The sequence below is a fragment of the Bidens hawaiensis genome, unplaced genomic scaffold (assembly GCF_021521415.1).
Source record: "Bidens hawaiensis isolate Kalapana, Puna unplaced genomic scaffold, B.hawaiensis_p1.1 tig00419372_1, whole genome shotgun sequence".
NCBI lineage: Eukaryota > Viridiplantae > Streptophyta > Magnoliopsida > Asterales > Asteraceae > Bidens > Bidens hawaiensis.
The window spans coordinates 67,451-85,020 of record NW_027504838.1 but is presented as its reverse complement, the minus strand read 5'-3'; the positions used below and the strand labels follow the sequence as shown (position 1 = coordinate 85,020).

At 37.9% G+C, this 17,570-nt stretch overlaps 1 protein-coding gene and 1 pseudogene across 2 annotated transcripts; both read right to left on the bottom strand.

Annotated features, from left to right (window-relative positions):
• Nucleotides 1-6,650: 6,650 nt before the first annotated feature.
• LOC143608449 (uncharacterized) lies at nucleotides 6,651-9,903 on the bottom strand. Its single transcript, XM_077083486.1, has 3 exons — nucleotides 9,704-9,903; nucleotides 7,893-8,041; nucleotides 6,651-6,816 (listed from the first exon to the last, which is right to left on the bottom strand). Exons 1-3 carry the CDS (start codon nucleotides 9,887-9,889, stop codon nucleotides 6,678-6,680), a joined length of 474 nt encoding a protein of 157 aa, XP_076939601.1. The 5' UTR covers nucleotides 9,890-9,903; the 3' UTR covers nucleotides 6,651-6,677.
• Nucleotides 9,904-11,405: 1,502 nt separating this feature from the next.
• On the bottom strand, nucleotides 11,406-13,507 carry LOC143608447 (BTB/POZ domain-containing protein At3g05675 pseudogene; annotated as a pseudogene). The gene is made up of 2 exons (XR_013149254.1): nucleotides 13,293-13,507; nucleotides 11,406-12,780 (listed from the first exon to the last, which is right to left on the bottom strand). The product of XR_013149254.1 is annotated as a BTB/POZ domain-containing protein At3g05675 pseudogene (transcript).
• Nucleotides 13,508-17,570: the final 4,063 nt, after the last annotated feature.

Sequence of the window (17,570 nt, the reverse complement as noted above, 5' to 3'; positions counted from 1 at the left end):
GGGATTTGCAACCCACGTTTGATATTTGCTAACGCGCACGATGCCCGCATCAAGGAGTTCCTTGACTTGGGTTCTGCACGCGTTGGTTTGCTCGGGCCCCATTACTCTGCGCTTTTGTACGATCGGCGTAACGGCCGGGTCGCATTTGAGCTTATGCTCTGCCTTACTCCGGGGTACACCAGTCATGTCGGCTGGTGTCCACGCGAAGATGTCTGCGTTTCGCTGCAGTAAGCGCTTGAGTAAGGTGCGTGTTGGATCAACAATTGTCGGGCCAATGGTAACGGCCTGATCGGGATATTTCCCATTGAATGCCCACTGTTCAGGTTCAGTGATGGTTTGTTTGGCCATCTTCGGTTTGGGTTTAGAAGAGACAGATGCGATGCATACCTGGGGAATGCCCGTGATCATCGCTACGCCGTCAGTTGTTGGCCATCCCATCATGCCGTGGACTGAGGATACCACGGCGTTGAATCTTGCCATCCCGTCTCTCCCGAATAGGATGTCATACGTATGATGTGGTTTTTTCATTACAACAAAATCCACATCCTCCGTGCGTGAATAATTCCCATCGGTGAGAGTGACGGGGAAAGATAGGATGCCCAAGGGAGTGTTCATGCTGCCGTCAAACCCCTCCATTGAAGCGTAGACCGTCTCCAGGCGTTCCTTGTCTTCATCGTCGAGCTTGTCGAAGAACTGCCTGTACATCACTGTCGACGATGCGCCATTGTCAACGAGTGTGCGGGAGGTGATGTAGTGCCCCAGCTGGCTTTTAATGACAATGGGGCCTTCTTTGTTTGGGCCTCCCGGCACTCGCGGGAAGCGCACTTCTGCTTCCTTCCATGCGCATGGTTCGGTCATCGGTCTCTTTCTTCCTCTGACCTTACCATGGACCATGTTGATGCTGATGTCGACGGGCTTTCGTCCGTTACCCCTGTACCTGTTGTCGTTTCTTCCCCCTTTCTTGATAGATGCCACGAGGTGTTGCAACCTCCCATCCTTGACGAATGTCTCGACGATGTCCCTTAAGGATGTGCACTCCTCAGTGTTGTGGCCCTTTGTCCCATGGAAGTCACAAGACTTGCTTTGATCCGCATTGGGTTTCTGTCGGATCGCTGGGGCTTTTGGCCATGGCAGTTTTTCCGTGGCAAATATCTCCGTGACGCTCTTGGTGAGTGGCGTCCAACGGTTCTTCCGGTTGGAAGGGTGCGTGTTGTCCCTTCCGCCAACCAGAGGGCGAGAGCTTGAGGGGGTGTCAAAGTTAATCCTTGACTGCCAAATACCTTGCCGCCTCTTTTTGTTTAGCCGGGCGGCTCTCACATTGTTCTCCCTTGTCCTCTGTGTGTAGAGGTTTGTATTCTGGGGGAGATCTCTTCCCAGCTGTTTCTCCGTTTCGGCAAAGCGCTTGGCTGCCGTCATTATGGCATCCCATGTGGATGGCATGCCGTCTTTACCCGTCAAAGTGCGGATAAGTTCTGGGTACTCAGCGCCCTGAATGAAAGCGGCGCGAACGAGGTCTTCGCTGACGTTGCCCAGACTCAGCTTCTTGGAGTTGAAGCGGGTGATGAAGTCCAGTAAGGATTCATCCTCTTCTCTCACACAGTTGAGGATCGTCCACTGCTCCTCAGTGTGCTTCCTCTGTTGACTAAACTGTTGACTGAACTTGTTCTGGAAGTCTGCCCAGTCATAAATGTGGTGGACCGGTAAACGGTCAAACCATGCTCTGGCTGCTCCTACCAGAGTCATCTGGAACATGTAGCACCACGTGGGCTCCGTCCAGTTACTGACGGTTGCCCCCGCAATGAACCTGTTCAGATGGTCATCTGGGTCGGATAGACCATCGTATGTGCCAATGTTGGACATTTGTTTGGCACTCCTCGGGGCGATTGCTTCTGCAATGTCCCTAGCAAATTTCGACCTTCCTGCGTTTGTGGCAGTAGGTCTAAAGGCCTTGGAGAAGTCACGCGAGCTTTTCTCCGTGACTGGTTGGAATGCTTCCCCAAAATTCCTTTTTGGCTGGGGGTCCGTTTCCTTACGCTTCCCTTTCGCCCTATGGCGAGGGTTCGCGTCGGTGTCGGAGTCTTCCCTCTCGTCGTCTGAGTACTCGCACTCACTACTCATGTTGAGGTGCTGGCGAGTACTATCGAATTCCTCAGCTTGTTGGACTGAACGCAAGCGTTCTTCCAACTCAGCCTGAAATTCTCTTTGACGTGCCTCGGCCCATGCCTTCACTTGATCAAGTGTTTGGCGAGGGGCTCGAGTTCGTTTTTCCAGCTGGGCATCAGTGAATCCCAGTGGAATATTTACTCCACTTGCCCCTACATGAGTGACTGGGGTAGTGTTCGTAAAATGTACTTCACTTCCCCCAGCTTGGGTGGCTGGGGTAGTGTTTGTAAACATTGTGTTGCCGGTGTTTACCCCAGTGGCTGGGGTTGTGGTTACCGGAGTTTCTCTAGTCATCTTGGAAGTTTTGAAAAACTGGAGAAAGATGTAGTTCTAGCTTTTATGCACGGATGGCGCCAATGAAGAAACACTAAGTGACCCCGGGCAGATTATAGGTAATCTGGGGGCTAAGTAATGTTTCCCACGAAGGTTAGGTCCAGCAGAGTAAGTTGTACTTCAGGGAACCTGCAAAACAGACACCGTAAGCTCGTCACTGAGAAGGGGGGGGTTCCTCCTTGTGACCACCCTCCGGCGTGAGAATCAGTCTATATTGCTCTTTGAATATAAAAGTATATGAATACTATTAGAGCAGTTATCAAGTAAGTTATACGAGATAGTAGATGATGAAATGATAATACCATTTGCTGTCTTTTATAGCCGAAGGTGGGTATCCAAGGGGTTTAGCCGGCCCAACACGCTACCAACTGTAACCTATGCACGTGCCTTGCCTGTGAGTGGTGGACAGGTAGCGTCTGACATAGAGCAGGCGTGCCGTGCACTCTTCGTCTTCTACCAACTGCAGGCTAGGCACGTGCTCTGGCAGGAGTTGGTGAGCAGGCGGCGGCTATTGGTCACAGTGCAGTGGCGTGCTGTCTGCCACGCTGCTGTCAGTGAGCTGTCGCATTCTTGGTCAGATCTTTTGTCTTTACCTCGCCAGGTATCACGCAAAAGATCCTCCATACGGACTGGCCCATTTTGGCGGGAGTTTTCCCCCTCCCGCCTTTGCTCATTCTTTCAGGTGACACTGAATATTTGTAAGTGATAAGCCTTATGCGTGTAGCTATGCTGTGCGGGTAGCCTTCCCTGATGGCTTGTATCCGCAACTGCGGGAACAGGCGGGTTACTTTACCATTGGGAGGCTTTTCCCTGCGTATGCAGCTTGCATACTGCGCGTAGGCTTCTCTGAGCATGGTGGGTCCTGCGGGAGTAGATGGTCTTTGCGCAGACATCCCTGTTCAAGGTGAGTCATGCGGGACCAACTGAGCCCTGCTGGGACCTACCTCTTCACCATAATTGCTATTTTAAACAATTTTTAAAGTTGGCTACACTTTGTAAAAGTATAGTATGTTTTCATGTAAGCATTAAATAATAGTCGTTATCTTTTCATCTTTCCTATTCTTTTAAAAAGTTGTTCAGTCGTTTTTTGCAAAAGTGAAATATAAGCCTCAAAGTAAGCATATTTGTCATGCATTCATCATGCTATTTTAAAACTCTTTATATAAGCATACTAAAACCATGTGTTATATTTGTTATCATTCGTCACATCTAAGCGTCATATGAATTATTCACCTCCACCACCTTGTTTTAATCTAAGTTTATACTTGTTAATTATTCACCATTCACTCATTGGTAAGATTAATAATTTAATAATATTAATTACAATTAAATTTAAAATCATGTATTAAAAGATATACATAACTTTAATTAAAATTTAAAACAACAAATAAATTGCATATGTAGTCTTCAACGTCAATACGAAGTGGTGGTGCCCAAATATGTTCCACCAAATCCGAGCGTAAGGTGTTGTACGTGTGTATCTCCGTTATATAAGGGTCCACGTATTAGACTCCTGTTATGCCTCGTCAATTTTTGCAAATTATTCACTATGTCCTCTCCATTGTAGTGACTGTGCGATATAATTACGACATACCTTATTTTCCTTGTTTGATTGTGTACAAATTGCTTGGAGTAACGGATATTTAGATAAAATAAATTTATCTTTTTAAAGTTACCATTTTTCAACCAAATGTTAAAAATTTTCCAAATGATGAGCGGTGTCCACCACCACGCTACTCACGTAAATTAGCGAGATCAACTGGACTGACATAACCGCCCATGTATGCTATCATGTGGTCATCCCCATGACCATAACACATGACCCCGGGTAAAAAATGATATGTTATTAAAAAAGTAAAATTTTATATTAATACATAATTTATTTAAAAGCTAAGTGCTATATTTAAACATTTAAATGAATATGATGGCGAGAAACCATTCACAGCCAGAACGTCAAAGCTGATTTGACAAAATTTAACTAATGGGACACCACTCCCTTCATGCATTGATTAAGGGGCATTAAATGCAAGATGGGTTAAAATGTTAAGACGCTTTAAAATTCTCAACACTCATACACAATAATTTGAGAATTGTTTTAAATTAACTTAAAGGGGGGTTAAGCAGGGTTAAACTATTTCCTCTGGATGATATAAAGTAAAAAACAATATAAAATTAGTGATGTGGCGACTACATGTGGCCCACAACATTTATTTCTGTCCAGACAAAGTTGAAAAAGAATAAAGGTGAAAACGCATTTTTGGATAACAACTGGTGAGCCTATATCATTTAGATTTGAATGTTAGTGTACTTTCAATCTTTGTTTTTAATTGTATTCTTCGATCTAGCATCTTGCTAGTTGTAATAAACTTTTATCGTGAATCTAGCACCAAGGTCGCTCCTCCATAGGATACTATAGGATGGGAAGGATATCTTGGCCCAAATCTCACCGGTTATTAACACAAGAAACAATACATGATCGATCAATCTACCACCAACGTCGAGTATCATTCTATTACCCATACGGCAGCTAGGGGTGCCCAAAATGCCCGAACCCGAAACCCGAATAAGCCATGTAGGTTGGGTTAAATAGGGTAAAAAAAAAAAGTGTTAATCGGGTTGTTTGGATTACCCGAATTGTTAATAGGGTCGGGTTTCGGATTCGTTTTTGGAAATAAGTCGGGTTTTGGGTTAACCCGAACAACCCAATTAGTGGTCATAGTTAACTTTTGATACAATATTGATGCAAAGGTGAAGTAAGCACAAACAATTATTGAAACAAGCTCAGAATTGCTTATTATTAGAGCACAACATGTACATCGATTTGGAAGATAAGTTCATATCGCAGGTTGTTGTAGCAATATGTGGTATCTAAATTTACAAAGTTGGTATTGGTGCATTTGAGACTAGTAAGGTCAAACTCAAAAGTCAAAATTGATTATTGATGGCTCTTGTTGAAGCAATTTATATGTGCAGACTTGAGGTTAATCGTTCAAGTTTTTGCTACGCTACTTTGAATGAGTTAAAGATTCCATTTCGGTCTGCTCGATTATTGAAGCCGGACAATTTGGGCTTTTAGTATTTGGGGAATGCTTCATTAGATGGGGATGATTATCGAACAATTTGGAATCGAATGATGAATCAAGATTGTTTTTGAACCCAAAAATGTGGGTTATTTTATCATATGTAGGGGGAAATATTCATATTGAGTAACCCGATTAACCTGAGCCCAAGAAACCCGAACCTTAATAGGGTCAGGTTGCATGTTAGTTTATTTTTTCTTAGAAAGCCGACCAACCCGACCCGATTAACACCCCTAATTGCAGCTAAGCTTGGTTGGATTATGTGTTTGCTTCACGAGCAGCGCTTATCTCTCCCCTGCCTATTGGCGTCACCTAATTAGCCGTTAATCAGATTAAGGCACCAAATATCTCAATATTGATCTACACTTTATTATGTCATAGATTCAGCATGTTCACCATGTGCCGACGATTATTCATCCTACCGAAACGCTTGCCAATGGCCATCTTCCTCTGCTTTCACCATTTTTGGTCTAATGTTTCATGTTGTCATGAGCATTTTGCTTCGTCGGCACATATTAGAGTAGCTTATAATTTATAAATTAGACAAAACTAGGGATTTAATATTTGATATCTACTTGGATGACATCAGACACGAGCACGACATTTTTTCGGGGCACAGTTACCCATGGTGGACAAATGTGTACAGAAAACAATTTTTAGATAAAAAGTCTGAAATCAAATTTGCATCTGTCACAATCTTAATTGGTAACTTGTAATTTAATTTAACTGATCTGTACTGAACTATTCATTGCTTTGAAACTCTATTGCAATATTATTATATGTTTACTTCCTTATCCAGCATCCATTCATGATATCATGAACACTTTATTGCAACCACACAACTCATGACACCCAAACCACGCCTGATGCACTATAATTATGTTCCTTTTAATTGCATTATTGATTATGACACTTCATTTCTTAAGTCTTAACCAATATGACCCAAATTAATATTTGAACCTCAATCCCAATATGGCAGAAAAGATAATGAAATGAATGTAGCCCAACAAAAATAATAAATTAAATTAATGTACCATTTTTTGGTTTCCAATTTAAGGTGGTAAGAGTTACAGACAGACGGGTGATCGAACAAGTAGAGCTTCACTCTTCAGCGTTGATTCCAAATATTCGGACCTTGTGCATGTTTGGAAACTTGGCAACAACTAGCACGAAAACAGCTACTGTGTTTAGAAACAGCATCGGGTTCTGGTAGTCTGTCGTGTGAGATGCTATCAAGTACCTGATTTACATATTTAAACACATCATTGTCCATTAACTACAAAACTATGTTTAACTTTGCATAATAACTAGGTAGCAAACCCACGAATTCGGTTGGTGTCGGTCAAGTGCGTTACATCACCAACGCTAAATCAAAAACTATAACTTTGTAAATACCCAAAACAATATCGGCACACATATAACCTAAAATGAAAGTGACACGAATGTGGTCACTATTGGTCAGGTTCATACTGGTATATGCATTAAACCTAAAAAATAAACTAGTAAACACGGAAACACCCATAATAGTAGTGACACTCGTATAGCCAATTATAAAAAATATTAGCATGTTTAAAACCAAAAAACTCCGGCTACGTTTGTTATGGTACCGAAACTAAACCAACAAAAATTCCATCAAGTTATGTTAAAAACATGGGTGCCACAGCAGCGAGTTAACGCGAATTCGATCGATATCAGTCAGGTTCATTACGGGTATGGAAACTAAACCTAAAAAATAATTTCGTCAAGTTATCATATTTAAAAGAAATAAAACATGCTTAAAAAACTGAAAAGAAAAATAAAGCAATCAAACACATGCATATAGAAACATTGAAGAATAAGTAAAAAGAATACACTTTTGCCAGGGTGAATCGAACTAGCATAGATCACACGTCAGAGGCTATTAAGGGCGTCTTCAGCCAAGTTAACAGATTGTCAAAACTCCAAAGTTTATTGCATAAAAGGTCAAACAGAATATCCTAAAAAGCATTCTAATTTTTCTTTATATAGATAATATCAAACTTCATCTTCATTATAGATTTAGTTAACATTGTTGTAACAGAAAAAAAAAAGTAGACTTTCCATTTCAAATACTCATTATTTATCGTCAATTTACGGTACTAAACCATCTTTTATGTATTTATGTATAGAAAAAATCTTTTTTTTTCTATATACGCCTATATGATACAGTATCAGCTCCACACACCAACGATATCATATATCAAAAGCTCAGCAGAGTATTAAACTATTAATAACTGTAACAATATTTGGTATGACCTATATGAAAGCTCAAGATTCAAGTAGGTGAAACCAACTTACAAGACCACAGGGACAAGAGTGAGAAACTTCCTGTTGCGGGTGAGTTGTTTGCCACTATCGATTTGCTCCCACCAGGTCAACCGGTTGTATATACCCTGATCATCAGCAAAAGGCGTGCCCTTTTTCCAGTGGAAGAACTGGTATGTAAGCTGATAACAACTCAAAATAAGATCACTATCATAAGCAAACAATATATACAAATTTCATATGAAGAATGCAAAGAATTAATCTATTATAACACGCATATTTCATATTTGACTTATATTTGACACTCAAGCTACTGACAGAGCAATCAGGTTATAAACATCCTGAGATAAAAGTTCAAACTTTAAGCACGTTGGGTTCGTACGCCTTTTGGGCCGAGTTTAGATCAAGAAAAGAGAGACGGGACAGCCAGCCTAGCCTGTTTGATGTTTCTTGTTAGCCAAGTTATTATTAACGCTAGATAGTCTCTATTAATATGATTATGTATTTGTGTATATAACCAGTCTACAATGAACCACATTAAATCATCGTGTTTGGTTATTGGTTTTGTGTTTGTGTTCGATTCATGTGTGTGGATCCTAACAAACCAGTCGTTATAGATCAGTTAAAGCATCAATGCATTTAGGCATGCAAACGAACCAAGTGAACACGAACAAGCGTATGTTTGTTCGTTCATTTGACTTTAAATGAATACAAACACGGACCGGACACAAACACTTAATCGGACAAATATACGTGTTCATGTTCATTCGTTTAAAAAAATGAACATGTCCGTGTCATTTATGCTCACTCGTTTAAAATCTATACAAACAGTTCACGAACATAAACACAACATAAATGAACATAATTGAAAAAAGATAAACGAACATATATGAACAAACGTAAACAAACATAAATGAACACACCTAACTGAACACAAACGGACAAATATAAAGCACTAAGTAGATGACTCATCTAAAGTTTCATCCTAAAACAACCATAAGCGAACATTAATAAACAAACGAAACATGTGTTCATGACTTCCGACTGAACGGTTCACAAACAGTTGTTTACCGCCCTAAATTCATGATCTAAGAAGCTGAACAACATATTAAAAATTTAAAACCAACACAAACATAATATTAATATAAATTCTCTCGCACACTTAATTTAGTAATTTTAACACATATCAACATCAATTTCTACAATAAACAACAAATGAACAAAATTCAAAACAAAAAACGATCAAGCAAGCTATAATTCAAACCTTACTGATGTTAGTAGGCCTTCTGGGCCTGGTTTAGCCTTTTAGATCAAGAAAAGAGAGACCAGGCAGCCGGCCCTAACCCGTTTAATGTTTCTTGTTAGCCAAGTTATTAACCCTAGGTAGTCTCTATAAATGTGACTATCTATCTCTAGCAGAGGCGAAAGTTAGCGACCCACCCCCCCCTGTGTTTTTTTTGTGCAGCGGTGTAAAATTTACCTGTTTTCGGCCGAAATTTTTTTTACATATTGTAAATTTACCCGTTTTCGACTTAAAATTTCAGTCCAGCCCCCCGCGTTTATGAATTTTTTAACACATTTTGAGTCCTCCACCCCCCCCCCCCCCCCCCCACGAACTTGTCCAAGCTTCGCCACTGCTCTCTAGTAAAACCCTCGTGTTCGTGTTCGTTTATTGGTTTCGTGTATTTACTAGATCCTAACAAAGCAGTAGTTAAAACAGCCACACGTAATCTAATTAAAAGTATTATTACAAGCATAATGTAAATTCAATCCAACATCAGATCAAGCAAGCTATAAATATAATCGAACAAACCCATGTTGGAAACAATAACATTAACAATTACCAGAGCGTGAGAGAGATTGACGGTGGTCCAAGCCATGCCAGGAGAACAGCCGAAGACGGAGAGAACAACGAGCCAAGCGAAGAATAATATGAGTATGTAGGTGGTCCACACGCCCGGGTACGTGAACCACTCCGTATTCTTGTTCAGATCCGTCGGTGGCTCGGCCTGCACATACAAATTGGCCATCAATCGATCGCCAACCTTTGCTTTTCTTCTTATTATTATTGTTATTATTATAAGGTGGATTTGTGAGCTTGTGATGAACCTATGTGGAGTTGGTGTTGGTCTGGTCTCTCTCTGTGTGTTGAGGCTGTCGGATTATTATTATTATTATTAAATAATTATTATTGGTCGCAAAAGACAAATCACCTTTTTTTGATGTTTTAATTCGGATGTTTAAACTTAAATTAATAAAAATCAAGTCGCATTGTTTTGAGGTAAGTTTTGTATCAATCGATTAGTATTTTTATTCCGAACATAAGCCTAAAACATTAGTTTGAAACTTGAAAAAAAACGTAACGTCGTTAAGTTTTTTTCAACGGGAGTCCGATAAAAATAACTAGTGTAAGATCTCGGACCGGTGAGAGTTATTTTCCGAAGTGGGATTATTATCGGTGAAGTGTAAAAAGGTGGAATTGTTAAAATCTAATTTGCCTTTTGCGAATACGGGTTCGGTTTTTAATGGTTTGTAGACTCAGTTGTGACAGGATTACGGTTTGATGCTAACAAGCGATGAAGTTGAATTAAATATTATTTTTGTCTTTGGTATTTTAAAAGGGTTAGAGAAATGAAGTAGCTACATCATTGTCACGATAACATAGTCATGTGAAGATTGTTGGAGGAAGAGGGTGTTGGTTTATGATTTAGGGTTTTCGTGAAGGAGAGGAGCGAAAGAAGAGGCGTGTTAGGGTGGGTGGCGGTGACTAAAAGAATGGAGAGGAGCGAAAGAAGAGGCGTGTTAGGGTGGGTGGCGGTGGCTAAAAGAATGAAGATAAGAAGAAAAGTGGTGTGGAGATGTTTCATGATGGTGTTCAAGAATAGTCGGAGCGAACTAAGAGAGGAAGCGATTGAAGTACGGTAGGGGAGAATTCAATTGTAGAAAGAGCCGAATAGTAGCTTGGATTTCTTGTTACGTTCTTCGACATGGTGGATCGGTAATCAAAGAATTAAATAATTTTTAACTAAAAATAAAAGTATGAAGTTATTTTGAGAAAGCAAACATGTAATAGCCGATCATCCAATCCAAAGATCATTCGTGTTATGAGTCGACAATGGATGACCCAAAGATCATTTGTGTTTCAAGTCAACAAATTGTCAGCCCCACAAACATCACCCGCGCGATCAATAACTACTAAGCCATCATAAACTAAATCAAGACCGTCGACCCAACCACCATCACATGTACCTATTGAAGTTAAAAGACGAACTATACAAATTTTCATAGACCCAAACCAGCATAAAAATGTAATTTACACTTTTTTTTTAACTTGTTAATAAAAGGTTTTTCATTAACAACTAAGCAAATTCAGTGTTCTAATAAATATACTTATGTGATGTGTGTATACCAAAATAGAAGTGAAAAAATGGCTTGAAAGCAAACATGACAACTTAACCTTAAGATGCCATTTATAAATCTGCCAAAAATCAAGTAACAATCCAAGAAGTCAAGAAAAAGCTTCAAATTAGCAATGGCAGATTGCAAACAACTAAATCAAGGTTCTTTCTTTAACCTTCAACAATTAACATAGTAATCTTACAAGCTCACATAAGCTTTACCAACTCTATCCAACCCGTCGACCAATCTTCTTTTCGCTGATTTTGTTCTGTAACACCAAATCTCGAAAGCTTCACTCAAATCCGGATACTTTAATTGCTCCCCATTCATCCAATCTGCCAAAATATCCGCTTGATCATTCGACGGAAGTGCTGATATAAACGCCACAATCGTCCCTTCAATATTCTCGCATAACTCATCACCCATCTTGTAAGGATACCCGGTTTCCTCATTCCCGATTGAATCAAGAAGGGGTTTCATTTTTCTGATAAACGGAAGCCATGTTTTCACCAACTCCACACGACTTGCGGGTGGAATAATCACGCTCCCATACCCAACCGCATCCAACACCTTATAATTTAATTCTATAATCTTCAACTTCAAACCCCACATGCTACTTTTCAATAACTCGTCTTCCATAACTCCGATTACCCGATTGGAAAAGTCAATCCATTGGTCAACAAATTCTTTCATTAACTCCATCTTCGAAAGAACGTTGCATATCCAACCAAGATCTGAAAGAGACTGCAGTACTCTCTTCTGTGCTGACTCATCATCCGTCTGTAAAAGCAAACACGAAAGATCTTTATCGAATAAAGAATAAATGTTCAAAAGTCCTTTCTTTGACTCTGATTTAACTTCTTCGTCTGCTATAACTAACGGGATTTCTTCATCGTCATCACCTAACATGTATTCCACTTGTTCTTGAGCTGAAGTTTTCAACTCGTCCCCAAAAGGCGGTAATGGGGACGCGACTGATGTGGCGAAACGGATGGCCGAGATGAAAACGTTTTTCGTAGCAGAAAAGTCAACGGGTTGAACCCGAGCCAAAATGGGCATTGCAACTGGACCCAGTTTTGGAACCACTTTCAATATTAACTCTTCTTCTTTATCTTCCCACGGGACCGCTTCCAAGTACTGAATGCAACTTTCTATAATTTCTTGACAGTTAAATTCAGTTGCTACCTGAAGAACACCAACAGCCGAGTGGACCGAACTCCAAGATTCCGAAAGAGAATCTTTGGGAATATAAAGATGCTTTAATAGGTTAACATGGTGGTCATAGTCGCAATCTAAGCAATGGATATCAATAAAAGCACCACAACTTGGATCCGAGAGTTTATCCGCAAAATACTTGCTTTTTTCTCTAAGAATTGACGAATGCGAATAAAACAATTCGGGTTTTCCTTTACCGTTTCTTAGTCGAATCGTGACGTCACTTGTGCTTATGTCATTAAACCCAAAACGCGCTGATGACTTTTCCATAAGTAATTAGATACGCAAGCGGCCAAGTTCATGCTTTCTGTAATAAATAAACGCGCCATCTATAACCGATAGGTGCCCGCCAAAATAATAATCTTTATTTTAATTTGTATTGTGTGAAATCCATCTACACTCAACTGATCATATGCAAAAAAACCAAAAAAAAAATTCCAAAATAATTCAAGATTGTATCTTTATATATTTATATTACTTCATAACCCAAAATCCAAAATTTGATTTTCTGCAGTAATTAAAAATTTTAAAAAAATAAAATAAAAATGCAAACTTGATACTTCAATTGCAACTGGAACAAGTATATAATAATATTTAACAATTGGGTATTCAATAATAACACAAATTATAATCAACAGAACATAATTAACCAATATAACAATTGATTAATCATAATAAAAAATTCAAAACCCCCATTAACTAATAATTATTGTAATCGCCTGAATTAACACAAAATTAACAATCTTTACACCAAACAATATTCATGGATTGAAAATAAAGGCAAAATCAACAGAAAATAATCAACAATCAATCAATTACCTTGTTAAATCGCTGATTCTTGAAACATGGATGAGCAGCAAAAAAGATCGAATATTAAGGCAATAAGGCAATTTGATTACATGGGTATGAATCGATGGTGTTGAATTGAAATGGGTCGAAGTTGGATGATCAAATGGATAAGTAAAAAGGGGGTATTAATTAGGGTTTCGTGAGATGAGCTCATGCTTTGTTTTGCAGAGGAGGTATCCAAGTGTCCATGGGAGGATATCAACACACTACCAAGGATGATGTTTAAAATGACCATACTACCCTTGCTTTTAACTAGATTATTGTGTTTTTGCTTTTCTTTTTCATCTAATTTTGAAAAACATAAATCCATGTATGGCAGCGTTTTCTCATATTGGTGGGTAGTCTCTTTAGTGGTGCGGCTGATGCTGAATACAAAACTTATATTGACGGTTGATATTTCGTCTTAGGAAGACTTATCGAGATATTTATGATAGTTTTAAATAATGTTAAGAAAAATAAAGATAAAGTTATAACTTGATTTGTTTGATAAATATCTTGTGTAAATTACATTTTTTTATGTATTGAAATTTTTAATTGAAAATGTAATGCATCTTTTTTTAATTTATATTAAATAAAGGAAGGATATTTGTTGAAGAAAAGAAAAGTAATGGTAATTAAAGAAGGTATGGATGGATATGAAGGTTGGCTCATGATGTATTGGACATCCAAGTTGCATGGTTCTTGTTTAGTTTAGTTCAACTTGCACAACTTGTCCCATGTGATGCTATGCTGGGCCATTTTTTTGTTTTGGAAATATTTGAATACACACAAAATAATATCTTAATCTTAACTACATAGTTTTTCATTTTTTTAACAGTATTTGAAACTATCCTCACTACATGAATGAGCTTTTTTAAGATGGGCTGTTAACTGTCAATACTCACTTTAACGCTTCATGCCTGACTCACCTAAGAATGCTATAAACGAGGAAACTCGTCACTACGAGAAGACCCATTTGAGTCAAGCTTCAAACTTGAGAACTTAATATCACAAGTATTAACCATTACTCCATGTCATTGGACAAAATCCTAGGTTAAACAAACATAATTTTAACGTAATTTTTGATATAAAATAGTATAAGAACATGAATTAAATATAATATTGTTAAGTCATATAGTTCATGCATCTAGTACTTCAAAAGTATTTGTCTAGATTATTCCTTCTAAATTATTTAATATTTTTATATGGGCATAAACTTATAAAAATGCGTATTATACAACTTTTTTTGGTTGTCAACGGTACTTAATTTATAAACTATATTTAATTCCTAAAAATATCTTCAAGCATATTGGGCTCTAACTTTCTAAGTAGCCCAGCCCAGAACATACAGTTGACTATCTTAAGACTTTAGCACCCACAGCATAATATTTTTCTTTTTCCATTTTTTTTAGTAACGTTTTGCTAATTTATAAAGTGTGATGCTTCTATACGTGTGTGTATAAGACATTTGAGGATTAACACAAAATTATATTTACTAGTTTAATGACATACAAATCAGGACTTTTATTATTCAGGAGTTCACGAGACTAATAAACTAGATGACGTTACTAACAAACTGGCATTATTAACCTAATAAATTAGACATTTGGTTTACGGTACAACAAGGATTTGGTGCTTCCATTCTAGAAACCTTCAACATCTAGTTTGATGAAGAGGTGTGAAGAGCGTATCAGAGATGATGATATTTGATCAAAAAAGAGAGTGTTTAAAGGAGATGTAATCAGAGGCTCAAAGTAGGTTGTCGTAAATGTGATTAGAGAAACCATTAACTCTGATACCATATAATAGATATGAATGTAAATGTAAAATTATGTTTTCCTGCTCAATAGATTATCAAGGATGACCATTATATAAGAGCCTCAAGACTAACAAAATCAGGACCGCTACTAACAAAGTAGCATTATTAATCTAAGATTATGGGGTGTAGTACTACCCAATTCACCACTTGTCACGTCAGCACCTCATCACATCCCATTCACTTCACTCTTTCGAGTTAAACGTCCATACTGCCATTTAGCATGCAACAAAAACGAAATAACTACAACATAAACAATGCTTCCATTGTAACCAAGAATTAAGATACAACAAAAACTTAGGCCTAGAAGCAAATCCATAAAGCAAGAAAGAAATTTAATCCATAAATTGGTCCAAGCCTACATCTGGACCTATCACCTATGTGCCCTTGAATGCATGAGTTTGAATATATTTTTAAGGTTTATAACATTACTTTGAATATATTTTTAAAAGGCATGAATTTTAGAAAAGAGTTTGGTGAAGTCATATGGCTTCTGTTAAAAATTACGACTTTATAGATTTTTACTTGTTTTCTCTAGCCGTTAAGTTAATGTGATTATAGGGAGTGTCTGGGATTCCTTATTTTACATCCTCATGAGTTATTTAAGTCATAATTTATAAGTTACAAAGTTGTAACTTATGACTTATAAACTCATAAAATCTGACTTTTCCAAATACCAAATAACTTATAACCTATAAAAGTCATAAAGATATAAAATAAGAAATCCCAAACATCTCCTAATTATCCAAACCTTTACTACTACGTTCTCTGTGCTAAAATTATATTTTATATATTCATTCATATATAATATATAATAATTAAAATTTTTTATTCATTGGTTTTATATATGTGAAAAACAATAATTTCGGGGGTGGGGGCACTCAGTCTCTAATAAAGAAGGACATTAACCGTCCCTCGAATACAAGAAAATAGGCTGTTGTCTATATATGAAAAAGAAATTGTTTAATTTTATTTGCATCAACTTTTCAAAATATATTTTGATGGAAAAGATGACATTGTAAGCGTGTCAACGCCTGACACAACACGAAAGTAAATAAATTTTGGACTGTTATTATGTCATGTCTAACACGTTTACTGAAAGGGCCCTCTTCGGCTAACTTGTGTTATTAAGGGATCGTGCCCGGGCTAATATGTTTAACATTTTTTATTAAACAAATCGACTCACTAACCCATTCAAACCATTTTTTTACAATCCATCAACCTGAGTAATACATTTACAACTTGGTTATTACCCGTCAACTCGTTTGTGTTGGGGATACGCAATTTTAAGTATGTGCGGTTAGGAATGATGTTTGTACACATATAAAAATGGCTCGTACTCGGTTGAAGAACTTATCCATCAACAGGTAAACCTCCAATTTATCTAACCCAAGACGGTTAACGCCTTTAAATACACATATTACTACATTTTTCATAATCATATCTTGAGTAACTATTTAATTAATATGTTTCTTCACGTAATTTAAAGTCTAAGATCCGGTTCTTTTAACTGTTATTATGTGTGCGCATACAATTGATAACTATAATCATAACTTTAATCAGTTATGAAAACTACATAAATTTTTTACTTAAAACTGTTTGATTGAAATCATAGAAACCCCATTAAGGAAAAACTGGAGTGAAAAAATGCAAATAACTTTTAACAAAAATGTTAAAAAGTGAAAATATCAAGGACTAAAGTCGTACATTTGGATGTACTAGATTTGGGATGAGTTTGGTATCGATACTGAAAATCACTAAAAACTAAGTATCGATACCGGTATCAAAAATATTCAATACGATATGAATTCGTATTAATTCCAAATAGAAAAATTCGGTAAAATGCTATTTTATTTGGCAGTCTCTTAATGATTATAAGAGACTGCCAAACAAAAGAGCATTTCAACGATCATATGACCGTTTAATTTAAAAAGGGTTTGGTGTGGGCCCTCATCAATTTAAAAAGGGTTTGGGAACACCGCAGGGGGGTGGTATCGGAGGGGCAGTATTGGAGGGGGTGGGCTTCGGATGATCGGCGGTAAGAAGGGTTTGGTGTGGGCCCTCATCAATTTCAACGATCATATGACCGTTTAATTTAAAAACAAAAAAACCTCTAAAATTATATATATACACCCCTCATTTACTAAAATTTTACAAATATCTCATTCATCTCTTTAACCTTATAAATTTTCTCCAAAATTATGGATTCCGACTCATCATCAGCACCCGACTTTTACCCCAGGCCCAACATTGTGTCGAATTCGGATTCAGAGGACGAAACGATATTTAGTGCGATTCGAGAGGCTGCCAAGCTTTTAGTCGAGCATTGAGAAAGCTCACAACCACGAACAAGACGACCTCATCTTCAACGGGATCGTGTAGGTGCTCATGACTGGTTGATAAGAGATTATTTTTCGTCGAACCTGATTTTTTATTCGGAACGATTTCGTCGC

Excerpts from the sequence above, each read along its gene's own strand:
- LOC143608449 (XM_077083486.1), bottom strand. The coding sequence starts at position 9,889 with ATGGCCAATTTGTATGTGCAGGCCGAGCCACCGACGGATCTGAACAAG. Across the intron at positions 8,042-9,703 it reads TCAATCTCTCTCACGCTCTG|CTTACATACCAGTTCTTCCA; the intron begins GTAATTGTTAAT and ends AGTTGTTATCAG. Across the intron at positions 6,817-7,892 it reads ACTCTTGTCCCTGTGGTCTT|GTACTTGATAGCATCTCACA; the intron begins GTAAGTTGGTTT and ends TATGTAAATCAG.